The sequence below is a fragment of the Pelmatolapia mariae genome, linkage group LG17 (assembly GCF_036321145.2).
Source record: "Pelmatolapia mariae isolate MD_Pm_ZW linkage group LG17, Pm_UMD_F_2, whole genome shotgun sequence".
Taxonomy (NCBI): Eukaryota; Metazoa; Chordata; class Actinopteri; order Cichliformes; family Cichlidae; genus Pelmatolapia; species Pelmatolapia mariae.
The window spans coordinates 4793329-4812639 of record NC_086242.1 but is presented as its reverse complement, the minus strand read 5'-3'; the positions used below and the strand labels follow the sequence as shown (position 1 = coordinate 4812639).

Genomic DNA, 19311 nt, shown 5'->3' with positions numbered 1-19311 from the left:
TCTTTGTTCATTTTTAAGCTGTTTTATGTGTAAACAGAATAACAGTGGACTAACAAGATGCATGACAGTATATCTTTACATTAAAAGGTCTATTTAAAAAAAAAATCCCCACTGCAGGAGTCAGCAAGGGTCAGCTTACAATAATAATACAATAGCTGTATGTGATTAGCATATCATAGCTATCTACCAAACTGTTAACTGGAGAGTTTCAGACCATCTATTAGTTTTTTTTAAGTCCTTCTCCAGTGCAAAGTCACAGGGCTGGAGCCTGTCCCAGCTGTGTAAAGGGCAAGAGGCGGGGCACACCTGAACAGGTAATTGATCCATCACAACCACACACATAATTAACAGTTAACTTAACAAGCTTTTCTGTGGACGCTGGGATGTGTAAACACTCACTCCATAGAAATGTTTATTCATTATGACACACCTACTCTAAACCATATTTTACTTACAGTGACCTAAAATGACACCACGCTTCACGAAGGAAAGAAATAACATGTCCCGTCTCTATTAACAATACAACATTATACAGTACATAACACACCCACCCACTACAAACAATAATAATTTAGAACCTTTAAGGGTCAAAACACAGTCCTGCCGAGGGTGTCAAACTATGTCCTTGATCCACTCATGGTAGCAACACGGCAGGAAATGCAGGAATGTGGCTGCAAAGGCTGAGATGCATTTAGAAGTCTGACACTAGCAAACACAAGTGAAACAATAGTGAGATGTACGCAGTAATGTACGCTCACTCATTGCAGATTCAGCACAGACTGCAGCCAGCAGCACTGCAAACCACGCTTAAATTCTGGCAGCTACGGGGCTAAAAGCCACCAACGCTCATTAGCGTTTCTTTTTAAAACCCAGAAAAACTTATAAAGTTGAGGAAAGTCATACAGTTACTGGAACTTTTTTATCTAAAAGTGAGAATGTTCCAACATTTAAAAAAAATGTCCACAGAAAGACTACTTTCCTGTAATACCCAAATGCCAGTGGGAACCATGTATGCATGAGTGCACTGAGTGGCCTAAAAACAGCATCAGAGGTTGTGTGATGTGACTTCTCCTGATGATATGCAAACAGATGTTGCTGGTTGGACAGTATCCATCTGGCTAGAGGAGAGGAAAAGAGGTAAAGCGAGTGAGATGAGAACAGAGATAAACAACCCATACTTGCATTAAATCTGTTAAATTAGCCAAACACAGCTATTGGCAAGCATATTGTACTTGTTCATCTGCAAGGTGCATCGCCCAAAAGTCAAATGTTGGCATCCCTTTCAAGGGTTTTTAATACCAATCTTTGTCTTGATGTCTGCTCTTCTACCTAATGATAACCTCTCAAGCAGAGCCCCCTCCTGCTTCTATTCTGGTTTCAATGTGCAACTCACAAACCAAAACAAGGGGAAACAATATCTGTCACTATGAGTGACAGGGATGCTTTCAAAGACACAACTCAAAATGAAAGATACAGCCAACAATTCATCATTTTATCTTTGTGGTCACAAAGAGAGGCCTCTTTGTTGAAATTCATGGGTGGCACTAATGCTTTATCAAAAGGATGAGGAAAAGACTGAGAGCAGCAGTGCTCTGGAATGAGTTGAAGCTTTCCCTCCCCAAAAAGAAAATCAGTCATTTATGCTAATGTTGCCAGCAGATCAAGTTCCTAATTAGGTCCAAATGAACAATTAGCTGATTGGGATGAAGCTGCAAAAAAAGAGCTATCAATCAGAAGATGAGAGCAGTGGGAATAGAGACGGAGGGAGGACTGAGGCGAGATACGGGAAAACCAGATGAAGAAATTCCTCTGTAGCCAGTCGATCCAGCCCGAGACACACAAAGGATTTCTAGGAAATGTGCGAGAAACTAGCTGTGTGTCCTGCGCTTGCACACATGGGTGTGTTTACATTTTTATGTTTGAGTGTGCATGCTTGAGTGTGTGTCTGTCCACAAAGACCTGGTCTGCCCATTATGCAACTGGAGTAAGTGCAACTGGACCATTACAGTCCATTTAGGTTTCAAACAGTGAGACAGCACTTGGCACTTAATTTAGCCACACAAGCGTGTAAGAGCATCCAGCTCATGCTCCCAAAGCACTGCCAAGTTTCAAAGTGCTCTCTGACTTGCGGTGCTGCTGGGAACACGGTCTTGTTTGTAGGGAGACTTGATGATGCGATTTCTCCATTAGCGGTTTAGCGACAAAGCAAGTAAACATGCGGTATGTGCATCTAATATGGATCTCGTCCGCCCAGCATTCAAATATGACTAAACTGTCTCCCGTTACACAAATATGAGAAATACAGGGATTATACTTACTACTTCTGAATAATCATTTCCACATGTGACTGTAACCAGAACTCAGTTGTGCATATGGTTTGTACAGAAGAATTCTAAGTGTTGTGGGCACGTACAGTCTTCAAATGTATTAAAAAGTTCAATTACACTTGCTGGCTTCTATCAAAGGTTTGGAATTGTACCAACTCTATCACTTCAGCAAGGTCATGTTGTTGAAGCACTTCATATTATAAGGTAAAAATCAGACAATAATAGACAAAAAAACCCCAAATATCAGTTGATCCTATGAGCAAGCCCTTGCGACAGCAGGAAGGAAAAAACAATAAAAAACATGGTAGTCTGGTGCATTTTAACACTAAGAGACCTTTGGCTTGTGCTGTGATCGGTTGACAATAACCAAAGGTTAAATGCAGAGTGGTGTCTGTTGATGCCAATGCAATTTAGATGTCTTTTGGGGTGGAGAATGCATATGTATGAACCAAAAAAGCCACAAGCTTGCTTAAAGCAATTAAACTGTACTTTTAAATTTAACGCATACACCAATAAACTCAGCTGCCTTTCAGACAGACAGACTGGAAATCCACTGCTTTGCACTGCAGCTGGCACTCTTTCTTCTGCTCTGCTTGGTACATGAATTACTGCATGGAGCAGGTTCTGGGTAGTGTGACCCCCAAAAGCTTGCGGTGGATCTCTGGAGCAGAAGACAGTGCCAGCTGCACAGCTGCAGTCCAAGATGACAGAGTTGAAGTCCCTCTGGCTGCGGGACAATATCGTCTCTGAATTAGCAGCTGAATAAAACCGAGGACAATAGATCTATTTTCAGATCCAAGTCAGCCGGTGTGGAAACAGGTTATGGTAAGGGGTGGAGCCACCTGGTTAGCAGCAACTGAACTTTCAAAATAAGAGTGTGAGGATCAGAGTCAAGAGGATTCTTTTTAATGCAGAGAAGAAAAAAATATATAGAGAAAGACTTACCAAATATAATTAGGCATCTGTTAGAATCTGTTAATGCATCACAATTTGTGTGGAAACTCTAATTGTGCAAATAATATTCCACAAACTGCCAAAAATTTCACAAACTGACCAAAAACAAATGTCTAAACTGGTCAGATTTTGCAGCATTGAGTCAGTATAGCGTATTATAGCCAGCTAATTAAAAAGTTAATGAATAAACATTATACAGAAGAAAAAACCCCTAATTTTACTGCAGAAACAGGAGTAAGCAAAATCCCGCGGGGTAGTCCCGGATGGAGGGAATGGATCCATGACAGGACCCTTTTTCCATGGCAAAGAAGTTTCAGCTCATATGATAACAAAGCTACATAGCACACACTGAACTTGGGGAAATGATGCAAACAAGAGCATGTAAAAATAAAGAAGAAGGTGAATCTAGAAAAGAGAAGAAGGAAGTTTGGGATAAAGACTAGCAGCCCATTCACAAGGAAAGGGAGAAATGAAAGCCTGATTGGCTAGAGGCTGTCAGAGAGTGTATGGGATATATGAGAGCTTGTGATTGGCTATACATTGCCGAAAGCCAGAAGAAAAAAAAAGGAAATAAGGTGCTATGATTGGCTCAGTGCCTTAACAGGCTAGACGGAGAGGTACGAGAGCATGCAACTGGGGAAATGTGAAGGCCTAAAATTGGATGTGGAGAGCTTTGAAAGACTGAGATTGGCTAAAAGATTATTGAAAGTCAAAAAGAGGGAAACGAGAGTCTGTGATTTGCTCAGGGCCATTGAAGACGAGATGGTGAGAGATGCGAAGATCTGACATCGGATAGTGAGAGGTACGAGAGCCCGAGACTTGGTATAGGAAGTTATTAGAGCCTGAGATTGGCTAGAAGCTAAGAGCACCTCAGGGTCCTTAAGGCTTGAGGTACAGAGAGGATGACATCAGAATTAAGTCTGATATGTAAAGCATGAGAATCAAATGACCATGGCCCAGTGGCTAAGAGAGGAGGATGAAAAAGAGAGGTCTGAATAATGCTGAGGGATTAGACAGCACAGGAGCGGTCCAATTCTGAATAAATTTAGACACAGAGGGATTGACGTAAAACTGAGAGGAGGCAAAGAGTCTAAAATGTATCCAACTTCAGAACTTTTAACAATAAAACATAAAAAGAGAAACGAAGAGCACTTACTTAAGGTTCTTTTGGCTTTGGCATGATTCAGAAATTAACAGCAGAATTGGGTAAAATCAGATCCGGAAATGCCAAACTGAGGATTGAAACAAGAAGCACTCAGAGAGCACAAACCACCCCCAGCTCACTCTTGGTATTCCTAAGGGAATATCACTGCATTTTCTGAAAATTCCTTTTCTTTCTTTGTGCTTTTTAAATGTAGTTTTGTAGTGCAGTAAAAACAAGCAGACTTTTGTTGTTTGCACATAAATAAATAAATCTAAACCTGCCATCATGTAATATCTTGCAGACTGCAGAAGACTAAAAGAAATCAGACCTGAAAATAGAGAGGTGGCTAACGGGAATGGACTGGCACAACAAAACAAGGATTCTGTACTTGGCTGTGATGTGTGTTAGTAATCACTGTGACTGGCTAATTTTATTATCTTGATGGCATTTTATGTGTTATTTTTATAAGAGAGCTTATTAGAGTAAAAGAATGATTTGCCTGGAATCAGGGCTGTTGATGCTCCGAAGAAACAGATCAAAAATCAACTCGGGTCAGTTGAGTTTCAATTTATTGGCTTTTCCCAGAAGCTGCGTCTCTCACAGCAGAGTGTAAATTGTGGTAGACAAAAACCTTTCTAATAACACCAACACAAAAAAATCCCTTAAGACTAAAATGGCTAAAAGTCCATTTTATTTACAAGAACATTTTGATTCTTTCTTTCCCCACACAGCTTGGTTTCCTGTCTGCGAATGGACCCGGGGGGAACTCTCAGGCAACAAGGCATACGAAAGAAGCCGTAATTCAAATGAAAGCAAAAGTTACCGTTTAATAACTGTGAATATGTCTGTTGTAAAAACTAAGAAATTGACACTGACAGCTATTTCCTTGTGGAGTTTAAAGGGGGGGAGCTGCTAGAGGGGTTGAAGACAAAAAAATGTGAAAAGCAGGCACCACAGAGGATCTGAATGGCCAGATGTTTATGGTTGGGATTATTTCATTAGAAGGTCATCAAACCACAATACAATCAGGGAGGATTCATACCAGTCAAACATGTATTCATGCAGTATAACAATGAACTTAAACATGCATCCAGTCTGAAAGTAGTCTCGCGACGAGAACAAAAATGAGGTCTTGCAACATTCCAGTATTTTCCCAAGTTAGTAGTAAAAGATGACTTTTTAGCAGATAAATACCCAACCACCACCACCACCAGCTAGTCCGTCTGCTATTTACTGCAGCACCAGACAGGCAGCTTCAATGAGTTCAGCGTTACTTTAACTGATGGCGTGAGAATAGTGAGAGTGAACTAAAGCAGCTAAGTTTTATTGTCAGAAAACAAAAACAAGGACGAATCGATAAAGGAGGGAATGAAAAATGCAATGGTGATGCTTTTAAATATGCAACTGTAGAAATGTCATCTATTGTTACCCTTGAGTGTGGCTGCTTTAAAGTAAGCTAAATGTGTCCCTTAGGGAAAAGGTTTCTCTTTGGACATTGGCTGCTTTTTTGTGCTAATTGTCCATCTAGTCTTTGTACCTGACCATTTTTTCCCCTTTGTTAAGCCACTTTACACTGACTTATGAATCATTTAAGCATAAAAAAGAGAGTAGCTCAAGGCACAATCCAGTGTTTTGTCCACTAATTTGCAATTAGTTTAGAGTCGTAGCAAAGAACCCATTTTGAATTCAAAAAGTTTTTAAGAAACTGGACAAGGAAGAAGTGACAGATCTAAAAAAAAAAAAAAAACTACCAACAGATGGTTAATATATTAAATTTATGCCCTTAAGAAATAGGAAAGAAATCCACCAAGTCAACTGATCTACTGTTCACTGAGGCCTCACTGGAAATGATCTCAGTGGAAGAGTAACTGTCAGGAAGCATTTTTTGGGAAAGAAAACAGGGAGAAAGCCATCAGACAGTCATCTGGTAAACACAGTGAAGGCTATGTCAAGGTTTGGGGATCTTATGAGGATTGATGGAATTATAAACACAAGAAAGTACCATCAGATTTTGATCCACCATACAATACCATCTTGGTAGCTTCTGATTGGCAACAACTTCATTTTTCAGCATCACAATGATCCCAAACACACTACCAATGCAATCAAAGCATACCTGTATAGAAAAACTGGCTTTTATTGTGATAGCAATGTCCCCAAAACAATAGTAAACTTCCTTTATATTCAGTATTTGGCCCATACAGATTACATTACCCTATGTTTGCTTCTCTCCCACTCCCTTATGCTCACATGTACTAAATTTTAATACACTTGAGTTCCCAATAAAAGTGCTCTTATTTCCATATTTTTCTGTTTCCATGTCAGATGAAATGACCATGAAGCAGTGACACAAACACAGCCATTAGGACTAATATAAGCCAGCTGTCACTTTGAAGCCCTTTTTCAACCCTTTTTGCTACTCTGCTCAGCTAAAATACTAATGTTATAACAGCGATGACGTCTGAGAAAGAAATCACCATTCATTAAGTTTAGGCAAATGGCTCTGCTGTGATTTCAGCTATATTTATATGTAAAATGATCCTTCTACAAATGGTAGGGACAAAATGTCTTAAGCTTTCTGTTAGCAGCTGACGGCTCGTGGAGGGCAAAAGAGGCAGAAAAGAGGCGCTGCAGTAAAAGTTTTACATTTTTGAACATTAAAGTCTAATTGGGCTACTTTAAACTTTGATTAAAGATTTCTGAAGTTTTAATGAGAATGAAGATTTTAATGTAATCAGGGTTTTTGGGGAGTTGCTACTAGTTGTACTGTAGTTGAAAATACATTATAGAGTTTTGTGCAGAAGGGAAAAAATCTATTTGTTTCCCCACCCACCCAAAAGAACCTCCCAGAATTCCAAGGGCAGCAGGAAAAGAGGAATACACGGAACTTTGCACACACACACACACTTTTCTCTCCATTGACAGTGAATCTAATGTCTGTGTCTAATGTCCTCTTGTCTGTGAGTCTAATGAAAGCAGAGTGTGTGGGCGAGCATTTCCATCACGCCTGGGTGCACGCGGTCAACCCTCCTGAGCAACATACATACACAAGCACATGCACAGAGACACACAAACGAGCACACACGATGGCACGGGGCTCAGGCAAGTGCCGAAACACAATACAAGATTACACACAAGGACACACACGCGTGCACTTCAGAGCCTGAACTCTGTGTACTTGACTTCAGGTCAGCCCATCTGTCAGTCTCTCCCTCTCCACCTTTCACTTTCTTCCTCTCACATGCAAATGCACTTTTTTTTCCATCTGATTCACTCACACTGAGGGATCATTATCTTTGGCACATTGCAGACACTGAGCAGTGATGGGGCCGTTATCCTAGCAGCGACGAGCACACCCAGCATGTCAATTCTCATTAAAAGACTGCAAAACCCGCCTCTCAGCGTGGGCTCGGTGATTGCATAGTCATTGACCTACCCTCCTTTGATGTAGTCCAGGAAGGTGACTTCAGTGTCCACCAGGAATGACAGGAGGGTTACCTGTAGGTGATAACACCTCAGTCAGCCCAAGCGCTGTCGATGATGTAACAAAGTTATTCAGTCTGACACAATAAGAATCTGAAGAAATCATTCCTTACTGTTCCAGAGTTGAGGTATTTTTTCTTCTTTCCTTTCTTCTTTGGATTTACCACCTAAAGAAAGAGCACATTTTCTCCATTAACTTCAAATATACTTTGTAAATCCATCCCTTAATTTGAGTGTAGTTTATAAGTTTAGAAATGGTAACGTGTTTTAAGTATTTTTGCTTTTTTTTAAAAAAAAAACACAAAACTGTCATATTGTCTAGTGCCAGACTGATATAGGATTTTTTTAGATAGATAACAATATTTGGTGATTTAGGCGTCAGTTTTGGATGAGAAGGCGACCAAATGCCACATAGCTGAGAGCAGCCGGCCTGGGTTCGAGGCCGGCCCTTTGCCGCATGTCTTTCCCTCCACTTTCCTGTCAATCTTCACTGTATATGAGTAATAAAGCCAGAAAAAAACCCCAAAAATATTTCACTAGCTGGGCTCACGTCCCATTTATATTTAACAGCGTTTTAGTAGATAAAGGTGAATGGCTTAAACATGAATTGAGCTGCGGTTCGGGGAAGGCCTCAAAGGGGACTGGTGGCGGCTCCCGGGCCTGGCAGATCCCCATGTACGAAATAGAAGTAAAGAAGTTAAAGAATAAAAAACGGGAGGGAGGGTGGGGCACGTAAACGAGAATAAACAGCTTGTAGGACTGGGGGAACCTATATAGATGAGAACCGGAAGGAGCGTGTTTGGAGACGTGGTCCCGCTCCTGGAATTCCGATACTTAATCTCCAACTGGTGATTTAAAATCAGATACTATCATTTTGATTTACTGTCCTTTATAAATGTGATACTGTAACAAACCCATAACAGATTCGACCACATCTCAACACTTTTCAGCATAATTTATTACTGGTTGCTGGATCCTACACACGGCTGCAGTTTTTCAGCCGCCACACACAAACACCAATAACAACAACAGGAACCAATTCATCTGTTTTAAGCTGGCGAGGCGTGATTGCCACTCAGGTGCGTCCGCCTCTCCTGCAGCCAGGCAGCACACCACGCCCCCCCGCCACAGATACCAATAGATCAGCAAACAGCCAATATCATCCAACTACTAAATCAGTCAAGCTTTAATGGTTACACCTTGTAAGCAAACAGTAGCAGATACAGAGAAATGTTAACATTACTTTAAAATAATGTTTCCAGCCCTCTGATAAAAGTAGGCATAATAACTTCTCGCCAACTCCTGGTGGAATTATCCGGCTCTTCAGTTGCTAAATCTGGTAAGAGCTCCATTATACTCAGCAGCTATTTTTTAAATATTATTTTTAACTTCATCTGTGCACCATCTCCTCCTGTGAAAGTAACATGCAATGGACTTTTAGAGTTTCTTCTCCAAAAATAATTTAGTGTCACAGCCAAAAATGCTGTTAAACCATCTCAACAGAGTTTTGGGAAATAAAGGGGCTGATAATTCTCTTCTGATGCATTCCTACGAGCAACAAGCTTCCTCAAATATGACAAACTGCTCATAAAAATACTCAATAGTCTACTGCATGTGACTTACACAAAGGTCAAGGGAGATGTCTTCACTTTATATGCAAACATAACAACATCCTTAAGTGTAATCCGAATTACATTCTGTAAAATTAAAGCATGCTTGGCCCTAAATGCTTCAGTTTATGGGGATAATGTGTGATAGCTGAGGTGACTTTGCAGTATACTTCATATTCCCTTCATCGGTCCTCAGCTACTTCCTTCCCTAAACCAGCAGCTACCATGCTAGGACCATTGCCTTTGAACAGTGCTCCTAACCCACAAAGCCACTGAGCACAGTCATTTCACAGATATCCTTCTTACAATAAACATATTTTCGATGAAGCTGAACCAGCTTTACTTACTTTTTAAGAAGAAGCTTTTCATAAAGAAGAATTTTAAAAAAAAGAAAGAAACACTTTTCAGCTGAGTTCAAAGACTTGTGTGATGAGGGGACCAGACACAACCTGAACTCCTTTTGAATGCCAAACAGTGGATATTAAATCTGAGCTTTATGGTCTAATTTAGCTGTGCCAAGGTTAAACAGGAAGACAGAAGGCCTCGGGGAAACAACATACAAATGTGTGGATTTATGCATTTCTCCTTGGTTCACTTTGGACTGGTACCCGCAAGGACGCATTTGGCTCTGGAGGTGAATTGAAATGTGATTGTGACACAAACACACACACAGACACACGAACAAAATGCATTTAACACTGCAAAGTCTTTGTCTCGCTTGCTGCAAGTCGAGGATTAAGCAGTGTCACGAAAAAGGCCAGAAATCCCAAAATGACTTGTGTGTGTGTGCGCACATCTGAGGACTATTAGGCAAACAGCAGCTGTTTAAAATGACACTCCCCTGTGTGCGTTCCTCTCTGTGTGGCGCCCTGTTAATCAAGAAATGTTGACTCTTCCTGGGAGAAGACAAGCCAGCGATCCGTCATAACTGTCAGAGATTTTGTGTGTGTGTGTGTGTGTGTGTGTCACAGACAGCCAGGCAGAATGGAAAGGAGTTTCGGCTTAGTTTTGGTTCACTCTGTCAGGAGATATTATTATTTTATTATTATTATTTACACTTTTCAAATTTTTCAAGCAAGTAATTTCCCCAATTATTTCTCTACATAATATATGTGGTCATATGGTTCAGTACTTTCTATGTGAGTACCAAACAATCTCAATCCTCCCATTTTATTGCAAAGATATTTTTCGATATTTGCTGTTGCATTGCCTCTCAGTATTATTCAGGATGAAAGGCTGCAGTTGTAATAGAAACTTTTGTGTTTGGCAGCATCCAACAGTAAATTATGGTCAGAGGTTACCTTGTTTAGGTGTAGGCTATTAGCTTGTCTAGGCCACAACACAAAATTTTGCTCTACAAGGGCCTGATATCCACTTACGAGGGCATTATACTGCCACTGTTCTATCAAAATTTAAAACGAATGTCCTCATATGTGGATATCAGGCCCTTGTAGAGCAAAATCAGGTAAAAAGATAATTCTTTGTTTTTACATTCATCAGGTCCCAATCAGCCCAAATAGCAAAGAGAAATTAAAAATGCATGACATGAAAGAGTTCAGGTCTCAGGAGGTTAACATTCAAAGTACTATCCTGTGTTTGAGACAGCTGGCATTATTATTGTGAAATCATTCACGTTCACTAGACAAAAATTTTAGTAATGGCTAAGATTATATAAATGCTTAAGCTAACATAGTGTAACTAATGTTATATCCTGTAGAACCATTAGAAGGATACTTGGTAGCCATTCCTGTTACCAAAATATGACGTTGACACTTTCTGCTCTGTACAGTTGTTGCTCTTATTTACTGTTTACATTATTTAAAGTTCAAATGCTTCTGATAAAGGAGTTTAAGTGTATTTTATTGCAGTACAAAATTGGGCATTGAGAATGCTGTAAATCTCCTTGGATTGGAACTAACTACATTTTCGGTATCATGACATCACACACAGGTTAAATACTTCAGCAGAAAGGTACCGGACAAAAAAACAGAAAACAAGGAGTGAACACTGTAAAACCTGTACACTGGTCTTCATAGGAGCTTCAGCTTTGAATTTAAATACACTAACATTCCTATACATGCAGGAAACACTCACCTCATAGACGTTGAACTGGCTCTGTCCTCTGGACAGTTCTCTGTAGCTGGTGCTAAATTCTCCAATAAAGTCATGACTACAAACAGAAATGAAGAAGAAAGGAGAAAAGAAAGAGCTTGAGAAAAACTTCAATCTTGTCATTTAAATTTAATGTAATTTTTCTAGTTTCTAATCCAGGGATCATTAAAATGCCAAAAACCTAAAAAAGAAGAAGTTAATTAACAAGTTGTTATTTTGTGATTTAACAAGATTCCATTTTGTGTTTTAAGTTTTAAAATCAATATGAAATGATAAGAATCCCAGAAAAAAAACAACATCATATACACCTCAGAGCAACAATTAGGAGGTTTGTTGTTACGGAGGATTAAAGCAGGATTAAAACACTTTCATGGACAAAAATCACTGCCAGCATTTCTTCCCCACTGAAAAAAGATACACTATGGCTCAGATTAGGAGTCACACTGAATAGATTCCAAAGTACAAAGAATAGAGAAATAACTCCCTGTTAAACTACAGCTTGACAAATGTCGCTGCGTTTTCTTTCTGTCTGAATGCCAGCAGCCAGAATCCAGACTCATCATTAAGCAGTCAATCGCTGACGATCGTGTACTCAGCTTTCTTACCTACTGAAAACATAGACTCTGTTAATTATGTGTGACTTAGGGATTAACTGGGTGCAGGAAGCTGACATGTTGAATGTTAATGCAATCAAGACACGAAGTAATAAGGAGAGGCACTGCTGTCTGTTTATCGGTGATTACTAGCACTGAGGTTATCAGCGCATATCAGATTAATATCTGTACAATAAGCCCTGCAAGCCTTACAGTCACACTCAGCAGTTCTGGAAAACTGTCCTGAAAAATGTAAAAATGTAAAAGTAAAAGTAATAACTTTAACAGTTATTACTTTGATCTTTTCTGTCTTGTTCCTGATCAACTGCTTGTGCAGAACATCTTATTAGATATTGATTTGTAGCCCATCTTTACACCAATTAAGCTAATCTGAGCCCAGTTAATCACCTTAGACGACCATATTAAAATGCTCAGCTTAACAGGAGAAATAAACAAGCTTGCAGCTTGAGAAGGAATCAAAAAGTTTTGGTCTCTATAGCTATTTTCTACAGTGGCCCTGAGAGGCCAAACGGACTGCAACTTAAGAAAACACCAGCAATAAGAAAAATGCTGCAAAAGCACACAAAGCACAACGGAAATAGGAAAAAACACAAGGGAAGTGTTTCTGGGGAGACAATAACCCGACGGACCAGTTGCAGGAACCAAAATATGGTAGGCGTGTTTTATCATGATTCATATAATACTGATGACGGATTTTTAGGCTAATAGTTAGGCTAACACACTTACCTTTCATCTTTTCTTTCCTCACAAAACCGATAGATCCTCCACTTCTTGTAAGTGTCTCCCAGCACAAGTCTTAGCATATTTTGGTTCCTGCAACTGGTCCGTCGGGTTATTGTCTCCCCAGAAACACTTCCCTTGTGCTTTTGGAAATGTGTTTTTTCCTATTTCCGTTGTGTTTTGTGGGCTTTTGCAGCGTTTTTCTTATTGCTAGTGTTTTAAGTTGCAGTCCGTTTGGCCTCTCAGGGCCACCATAATTTTCCCCTCTCATAACGAGTATATGGAGGTGGAAATGTGTTTATAACTCATCTTAACATTAGGGACATCCAACTTAGACTGTCTGCAGTCACTCTCAGACCGACTGGCAAATGTTTGCAAATAATTAACAACAATAATTAACAGAAAGCAAAAGATAGCAGACTGACTCCAACTTATTGCCATTTTATCGCAATAGCCACTTTGAAAATAGCAACTGGCTGCGAGTGGCTGCAGACCTGTTGCTATTTTCAAAGCAACGATTTCAAAGGAAAAAGGATTGACGTTCACTGCAAAATGTAACAATAAATGTGGTCATCTCATGGTCTCCAACCACCGTTGTCTCTAGTATGATTGTTGTCATGGTACAGGGTCGTGTGACCCAGTGTTTGAGTTTTATCGTATTTTGTTATTCATTTGTGTTCTAGTTTCATTTTGGTTTATCTAACTAATTTCTACGATGCCTACGTTGCTGTTCTAATCACTTGTTTGTGGATCCTTTTGTGTCTTCTCCCTGTTCTAACTCTCCCTGCTTTGTGTGTCTACCTGTCATGTTTCATGTCTCTGTGGTTCTTGTTGTCAAGTTCGTGGCGTGTCTGCGTCTCGTCATGTTTCCTGTTTATTTTGAAAGTCTTGTTTCCATGTTCTATGTGCTTAGTTTATGTTCATTCTTGTCAGCTGTTTCCTCATGCGTCTCCACTTCCCTGATCTCCTCATTTGTGTATTTAAGTCCTCTTTCTTCCTGTGTTCAGTGTCACGTTGTCGGTGTAACCGTCCCAGTTATGTCTCGTCATAGTCGTCACAGTTTTCACGGTTCTCATAGTCACAGTCATAGACTTAGTCTTCAGTGTCATAGCTTAATCACTGTTTCATAGTCTTGTATAGTAATTAGTATCATAGGTTTTCATAGTGTGTTTTCCAGTTTAGTTGTCTTGCCTGCACTCGTCTTAGCTTTTGTTTTGCCTTCTGACATCAGCTATAAAAGGCTCACTTTTTGTTTAAAGTTCAGTCCCGTTTCCTCGCCTGTGTCTGCTCTTGGGTCCACCTCACTCACACTCCATACGTGACAATTGTAGCATTACACAACTACATATCCCCGAAAAAAAATTCAGTCCAACAGGCCTTGAAGTTTGTACCATTTGAAAATGTTCATAGACTATATAGCAGCAAAATACATGTCTGTAAATCAGATTTTAAAAGCAATAGCAGCAGCACAGGAATGCCAGCATTTATTATTTTAGCTGTAGAGTATTTACACCTTACGTGAGCTGAGTGAAGTGAGCTTCTGGAGCCTGTAATGTAAAAGCTTACATGACAGATGACTTATTACTATAACACTGTAAGTATTTACCTGCCGTCTCTGTCCCAGTCGTACACCTCGATCTTGATTGTTCTGTTAGGAGAGGTGCAGATTAGAATCAGGTTAACAAAACAACTCGTTTGTTTTTTCTGCTGGTGTGCAGCTAAATTTTATACTCCTGGAGGCATTAAAATGCTTATTTGCACCATGCAACATATTTAAAAAGTAAGACACAATGTTGCAAAATGATGAAGTACACCGAGACCAGAAGAATGCCAATTTCTTTCATCGATGTTGTCATGGAGCTTTTAGTGGAAGCAGATCCATTCTGCAGCTTATCTTTATTCCAATACACTGTTTGCCTGTCACTGTACACCTCATCTCCAAATACATCTATTTTCTGCATCCTATTGTAGCTTATGAGCAAACTGGGAGAAAAATAAATAAAAACAGAACAGTCTGCAGGAGGCAGATAATGCTGCGCTATCATGCCATCAACTAATATCTGCAATATGAGGGTTATTTCTGCCTGACAAAAGAGAGTGACACATGGAGGGTGTGTGTGTGTGTGTGTGTGTGTGGTGGGGCATAAAACAAACAGCAAATTAAAACAGAGGAAGCAAAAAACACTCTGCTGGAGAGAATGAGTACTCATATAATCCCAGTCGATTAAGGCTGTTGTTTTCACAGTGAAAAGCAGTTTGGGAGCACGCATGCTGTACGACTTTCTAAACTTGCAGTATCTAATTTGAAATCAAAGCCAAAACTGCACTTTTTCCATCCTTTTTATCTCCCAGTATGAGAAAGAGTGGAAATGCAAACCATCATTAATGGGCCTTAGAGCTGCTTAGTGAGACAGATGGACATTAAAGGAAAGAAAGCTGTAAAGATAAGGAGTGGGAATGGGCTGGCTGATAATGATGAGCACTCTGATGATGAGTGTGTTTCCTGGCTGGCGTAACGTTGTCTCCTGGAGAGGTACAAGTACGTGCTGATCTGTCTGGCATAAATGTATTTTCATGTGTTTATATAGGCGGGTGTCTTATTAAGTCGGTGTTGTGCCACAGCTCAGCAGGAAACATCCCGTCACGGTGAGCTTTGATGATGTGATGAGAAACTGACAGCAGTTTCACAGCCTCAATGTACATGTTTGTGTGTGCGTGTGCGCGTGTGTGTGTGTGCTTGAGTGAGAGTGAGCAAGTGATTGCAGGCCGACCACAGCATCTATGCACAGACAGACACAGTTCCCTATTGTTTGCCAGCCTGAGCTCCCCGTTATCTCTTTTCCCAGACTGTAGAAACACACACTCAACTCCTGCGTGTCTGTGTTTCTGTGTGCGAGTCCACTGAGCTTCCTGACTCTTCTATTGATAAGGCACGCTGTGTCTCACCTCATCCAATAAGCTTACTGGACCAAACTTCAGATCGATGCTGCTGTCTGTTAGTTTAGCTATGTTAAAGCCTGTTGTGTGCCCTTTTCCCACACAGCTGCTATCGACACAGGAGACGGGACTCACACGGCTGTCATAAGAGAGGCACACACTTTTATCTGCTTTAATCTGCTTTCTCACTTGGACTTGGACTTCTGCTGAGATGTAAAGTAAAACAGATGTTGCACAACAAATAATTACACATAGCGATGTTTCTTTAATATATTCGAGGATATTATGCAAAAATCTGTCTGCTTTGTCTTTATGCCTAAATTGTAAAACTTTTAAAGGGGACCTATAATGTTCCTCCTTATATTCTGTCATATATTTACTACTAATATGGTGTAGATATTAGTGGGCAGCATGGTGACACGGTGGTTAGCACTGCTGCTGCACAGCAAGAAGGTCCTGAGTTTAATTCCACCATCAGGCCGGGGTCTTTCTGTGTGGAGTTTGCATGTTCTCCCCGTGTTTGCGTGGGTTCTCCCCGGGTACTCTGGCTTCCTCCCACCGTCCAAAGACATGCAGTTAGTTTGGGTAGGTTAATTGATCAATCTAAATTGCCCATAGTTGTGCATTTGGGAGTGAATGTGAGTGCGAATGGTTGTCTGTCTCTCCCTGCGACAGACTGGCGGCCTATCCAGGGTGTACCCCGCCTCTCGCCCTATGACAGTTGGGATAGGCTCCAGCGCCCCCTGTGACCCTGAAAAGGATAAGCGGAAGCGAATGGATGGATGGATATTAGTAGTTCAGAGTGCTGTAAATGCTCACTTTCAGTTTTTCTCCTCTTGGCTGTGCAAGAGACATGCTCATCTTTGGCAAAGTTCACAATTTCTTAAAAGAAAGCTGAATTAAATGCTGGGTAGCCTTTTAAGAAGAGGACTTAAAACAGCTTGTTTAAAGATTCAGAGGCCTTGAGACCCACTAGCCCTCTTGGGTCGCCAGAGAAAAATGGATCTCCAACTGGTGGGTGAGTAGTTGCTGGCTGTCACCAACAGGGTGATTGCTGTGACGATCCCTGTTGTTGCTTTAGTTGCTTACAAACTGCCACAGTCACCCAAGCTTTATATAGAAGACACCGTCAGCAAAGCGATAGTTACAAAATCTGAAGCAAAGCAGAAAAGGAGCAAAAGCTTTGCCTTACTACTACAGTTTTAAGGCTTTCATTGCACTTTTCACAGATTCACCTGGTGACTCCAAATGCAATCAAAGTAATCCCCTGAAAGTTTTTGGTGCATCACTGTAAACCACTTTGTGACCAATTTCACACTAGCCACTGACAGCAACCTCCAGCAATGCACACTTTTCCCTAAAATCAGTGTTTACCAGCAGATCACTGACATTTCTCTAAGCCTGCATCCTGTAGCTTTAGCGGCTGCTAGCAATTATTCACCGACTGATCAACATTTTCCTCTAGTGACCACTGGTTGCCAGATACTTGCAAGCAGTTCTCTAGGCCTGTGTGACAGGAACAAGACATTACATTAGATGCTTAAAGCTGTCCCTTCCCTGCAGAGTTGCTTTGATTCAAACAGATTACATCAACATGAGCAATGTCATTGCTTGCCTGAAATTTTAACAAACATCTAACCAAAATATGTAGATATCTTAAGGAGTGGACTCACACATTTTTGCCTCCGGTCGAATACGTATTCCTGCCATTTGTTCAAATAAGCTCATCTTTAACCTGTTAGGCCCCCGGGGTTTTCTGAGCTTCCTGCTCGAAAATAAAATGCCCAAAATAAATGGAGTATTTCTCTGCAATTACAAACTCTGTGTATCAAAATAAAGCTAACATTTGTGAGATTTCATCAGAGGTGTAAATATTACTGCAGATGTTACTATGTCAAAGGTACTGTGACCCAAACATAGAAACATTTTAATTTCCCTCGCCTAATTTTTAAAAGTATTTTCTAGCATATAACACCTTTGAAAATATGCTTTGGTTCACATTTAACTCCAGAAAATCACGTAACTGTTTGGTGTCTTCGCTTTGTCTGGTGGTTGTAGAAATGGTTTATATGAGATTTTAGCTGAGATTCAGATGTTTCTGTGGATGCTACACATGTCGAGACTTATATTTCTGACCTTGTGTTATAACCGATTAAATGCGATCTCGTCCCTTTTGCCCCCGGTACTGGGGTGCTTAACTAGTTAAACTGTTTCATCACCAGTTGTTTTGCAAAGAAAAAACAAACATCAGTTTCTAAATCAATGGAAAATTGTAACATATAGTGTGTGTGAGTGTGTGTGGGGACTGAATTGTACAAAATAAATGCTGGGGGCAGACAATGAAGAAATGCTGCTCTCTGGATCTTTGCTTCACTTAATCCTGGTATGACAAGAACATTTCTAGCAGTCTGTTTCTTGTGCATTGACCCCACTAAACTAAATATAAACCCGACCACCAGAAAATAATATGTTCTTTCTTCCAAAGGGACTATGAAGCATATTTCTGAAAGCATCGTTTGGATGACACATCAGTCACTGGCTTCATTTAGAAGTCAAACCGCTACGCTGCTTTCAAATGTATAAACATGAACCGACTTTGATGAAGTAATCTTACTATAAAACATGACAGTCAAACACTTTTCCAGAGGAAAACTAAATCATGCATCTACACTCATCAACTTTTCCCTCCTGCTGAAAATGACAAATGTAATATTTAAGCTTGGCAGCTGCAAATAGTTTCATGCATTATTCATTCACACTGTACACAATTTAACAAATGCAAATTTCCTTACAAAATACAGTAAATATATTTTCACTGTCACATTTATTTACATCAATTTCAGGATTATTTCCAAAATAATCTTACAATAAGGGACCTCACAAATTAATCATAATGAAAACGCTCTATGATGGGCAGCTTCTGTGATTTAAAATGAACCCTAATAAAAAAGTGACACAATAATGGACGCTAATTAACCCCTATAGATAATATTGTTCTAATATAAACAGATGGGAGAGAAAGTAAGGCACAGACACCCATGTAATGTATTAGCACTACGCAGCCTGAAGAGGCCATTAGACAGTGAAATCATCAGAGGTGCATGTATTACTGAAAATGGCATTTTGCAGTGTCTTTCATACTGAAAAGAACTCCCCTGGATGATTCAGATGGCCGTCTTGGTCGCTGCATTGTACTTAACCTGCCATAATAGCTGCTGTCTAAAAAAAGAGACATACCTGTCATAATCACCGTTGCAAAGAGCACGAACGGGGATTTTAAAAGCCTGCCAAACGGGGTTCAGTGTATTCTTCACCACCTCTGTCTTATGGCAGATGGTAAACCTGCAGAGACAACAAGGAGGAGAGGCAGTGAGGAAAGTGCAACACCTGTAAAGCCAAAACAGCTTAAT

The 19311-nt window shown here is 40.2% G+C and overlaps 1 protein-coding gene across 1 annotated transcript in view; it reads right to left on the bottom strand.

Moving 5' to 3' along the window:
• The window catches only part of LOC134647131 (copine-8), a 105684-nt gene that overhangs the window by 22901 nt on the left and 63472 nt on the right, over window positions 1-19311 (bottom strand). Inside the window, exons 9-13 of the mRNA XM_063501323.1 lie at window positions 19139-19243; window positions 14571-14612; window positions 11613-11688; window positions 8022-8075; window positions 7862-7923 (exon numbers count right to left, since the gene is read on the bottom strand). Coding sequence (XP_063357393.1) covers window positions 7862-7923; window positions 8022-8075; window positions 11613-11688; window positions 14571-14612; window positions 19139-19243 — 339 coding nt within the window. The remainder of the gene's footprint in view (window positions 1-7861; window positions 7924-8021; window positions 8076-11612; window positions 11689-14570; window positions 14613-19138; window positions 19244-19311) is intronic.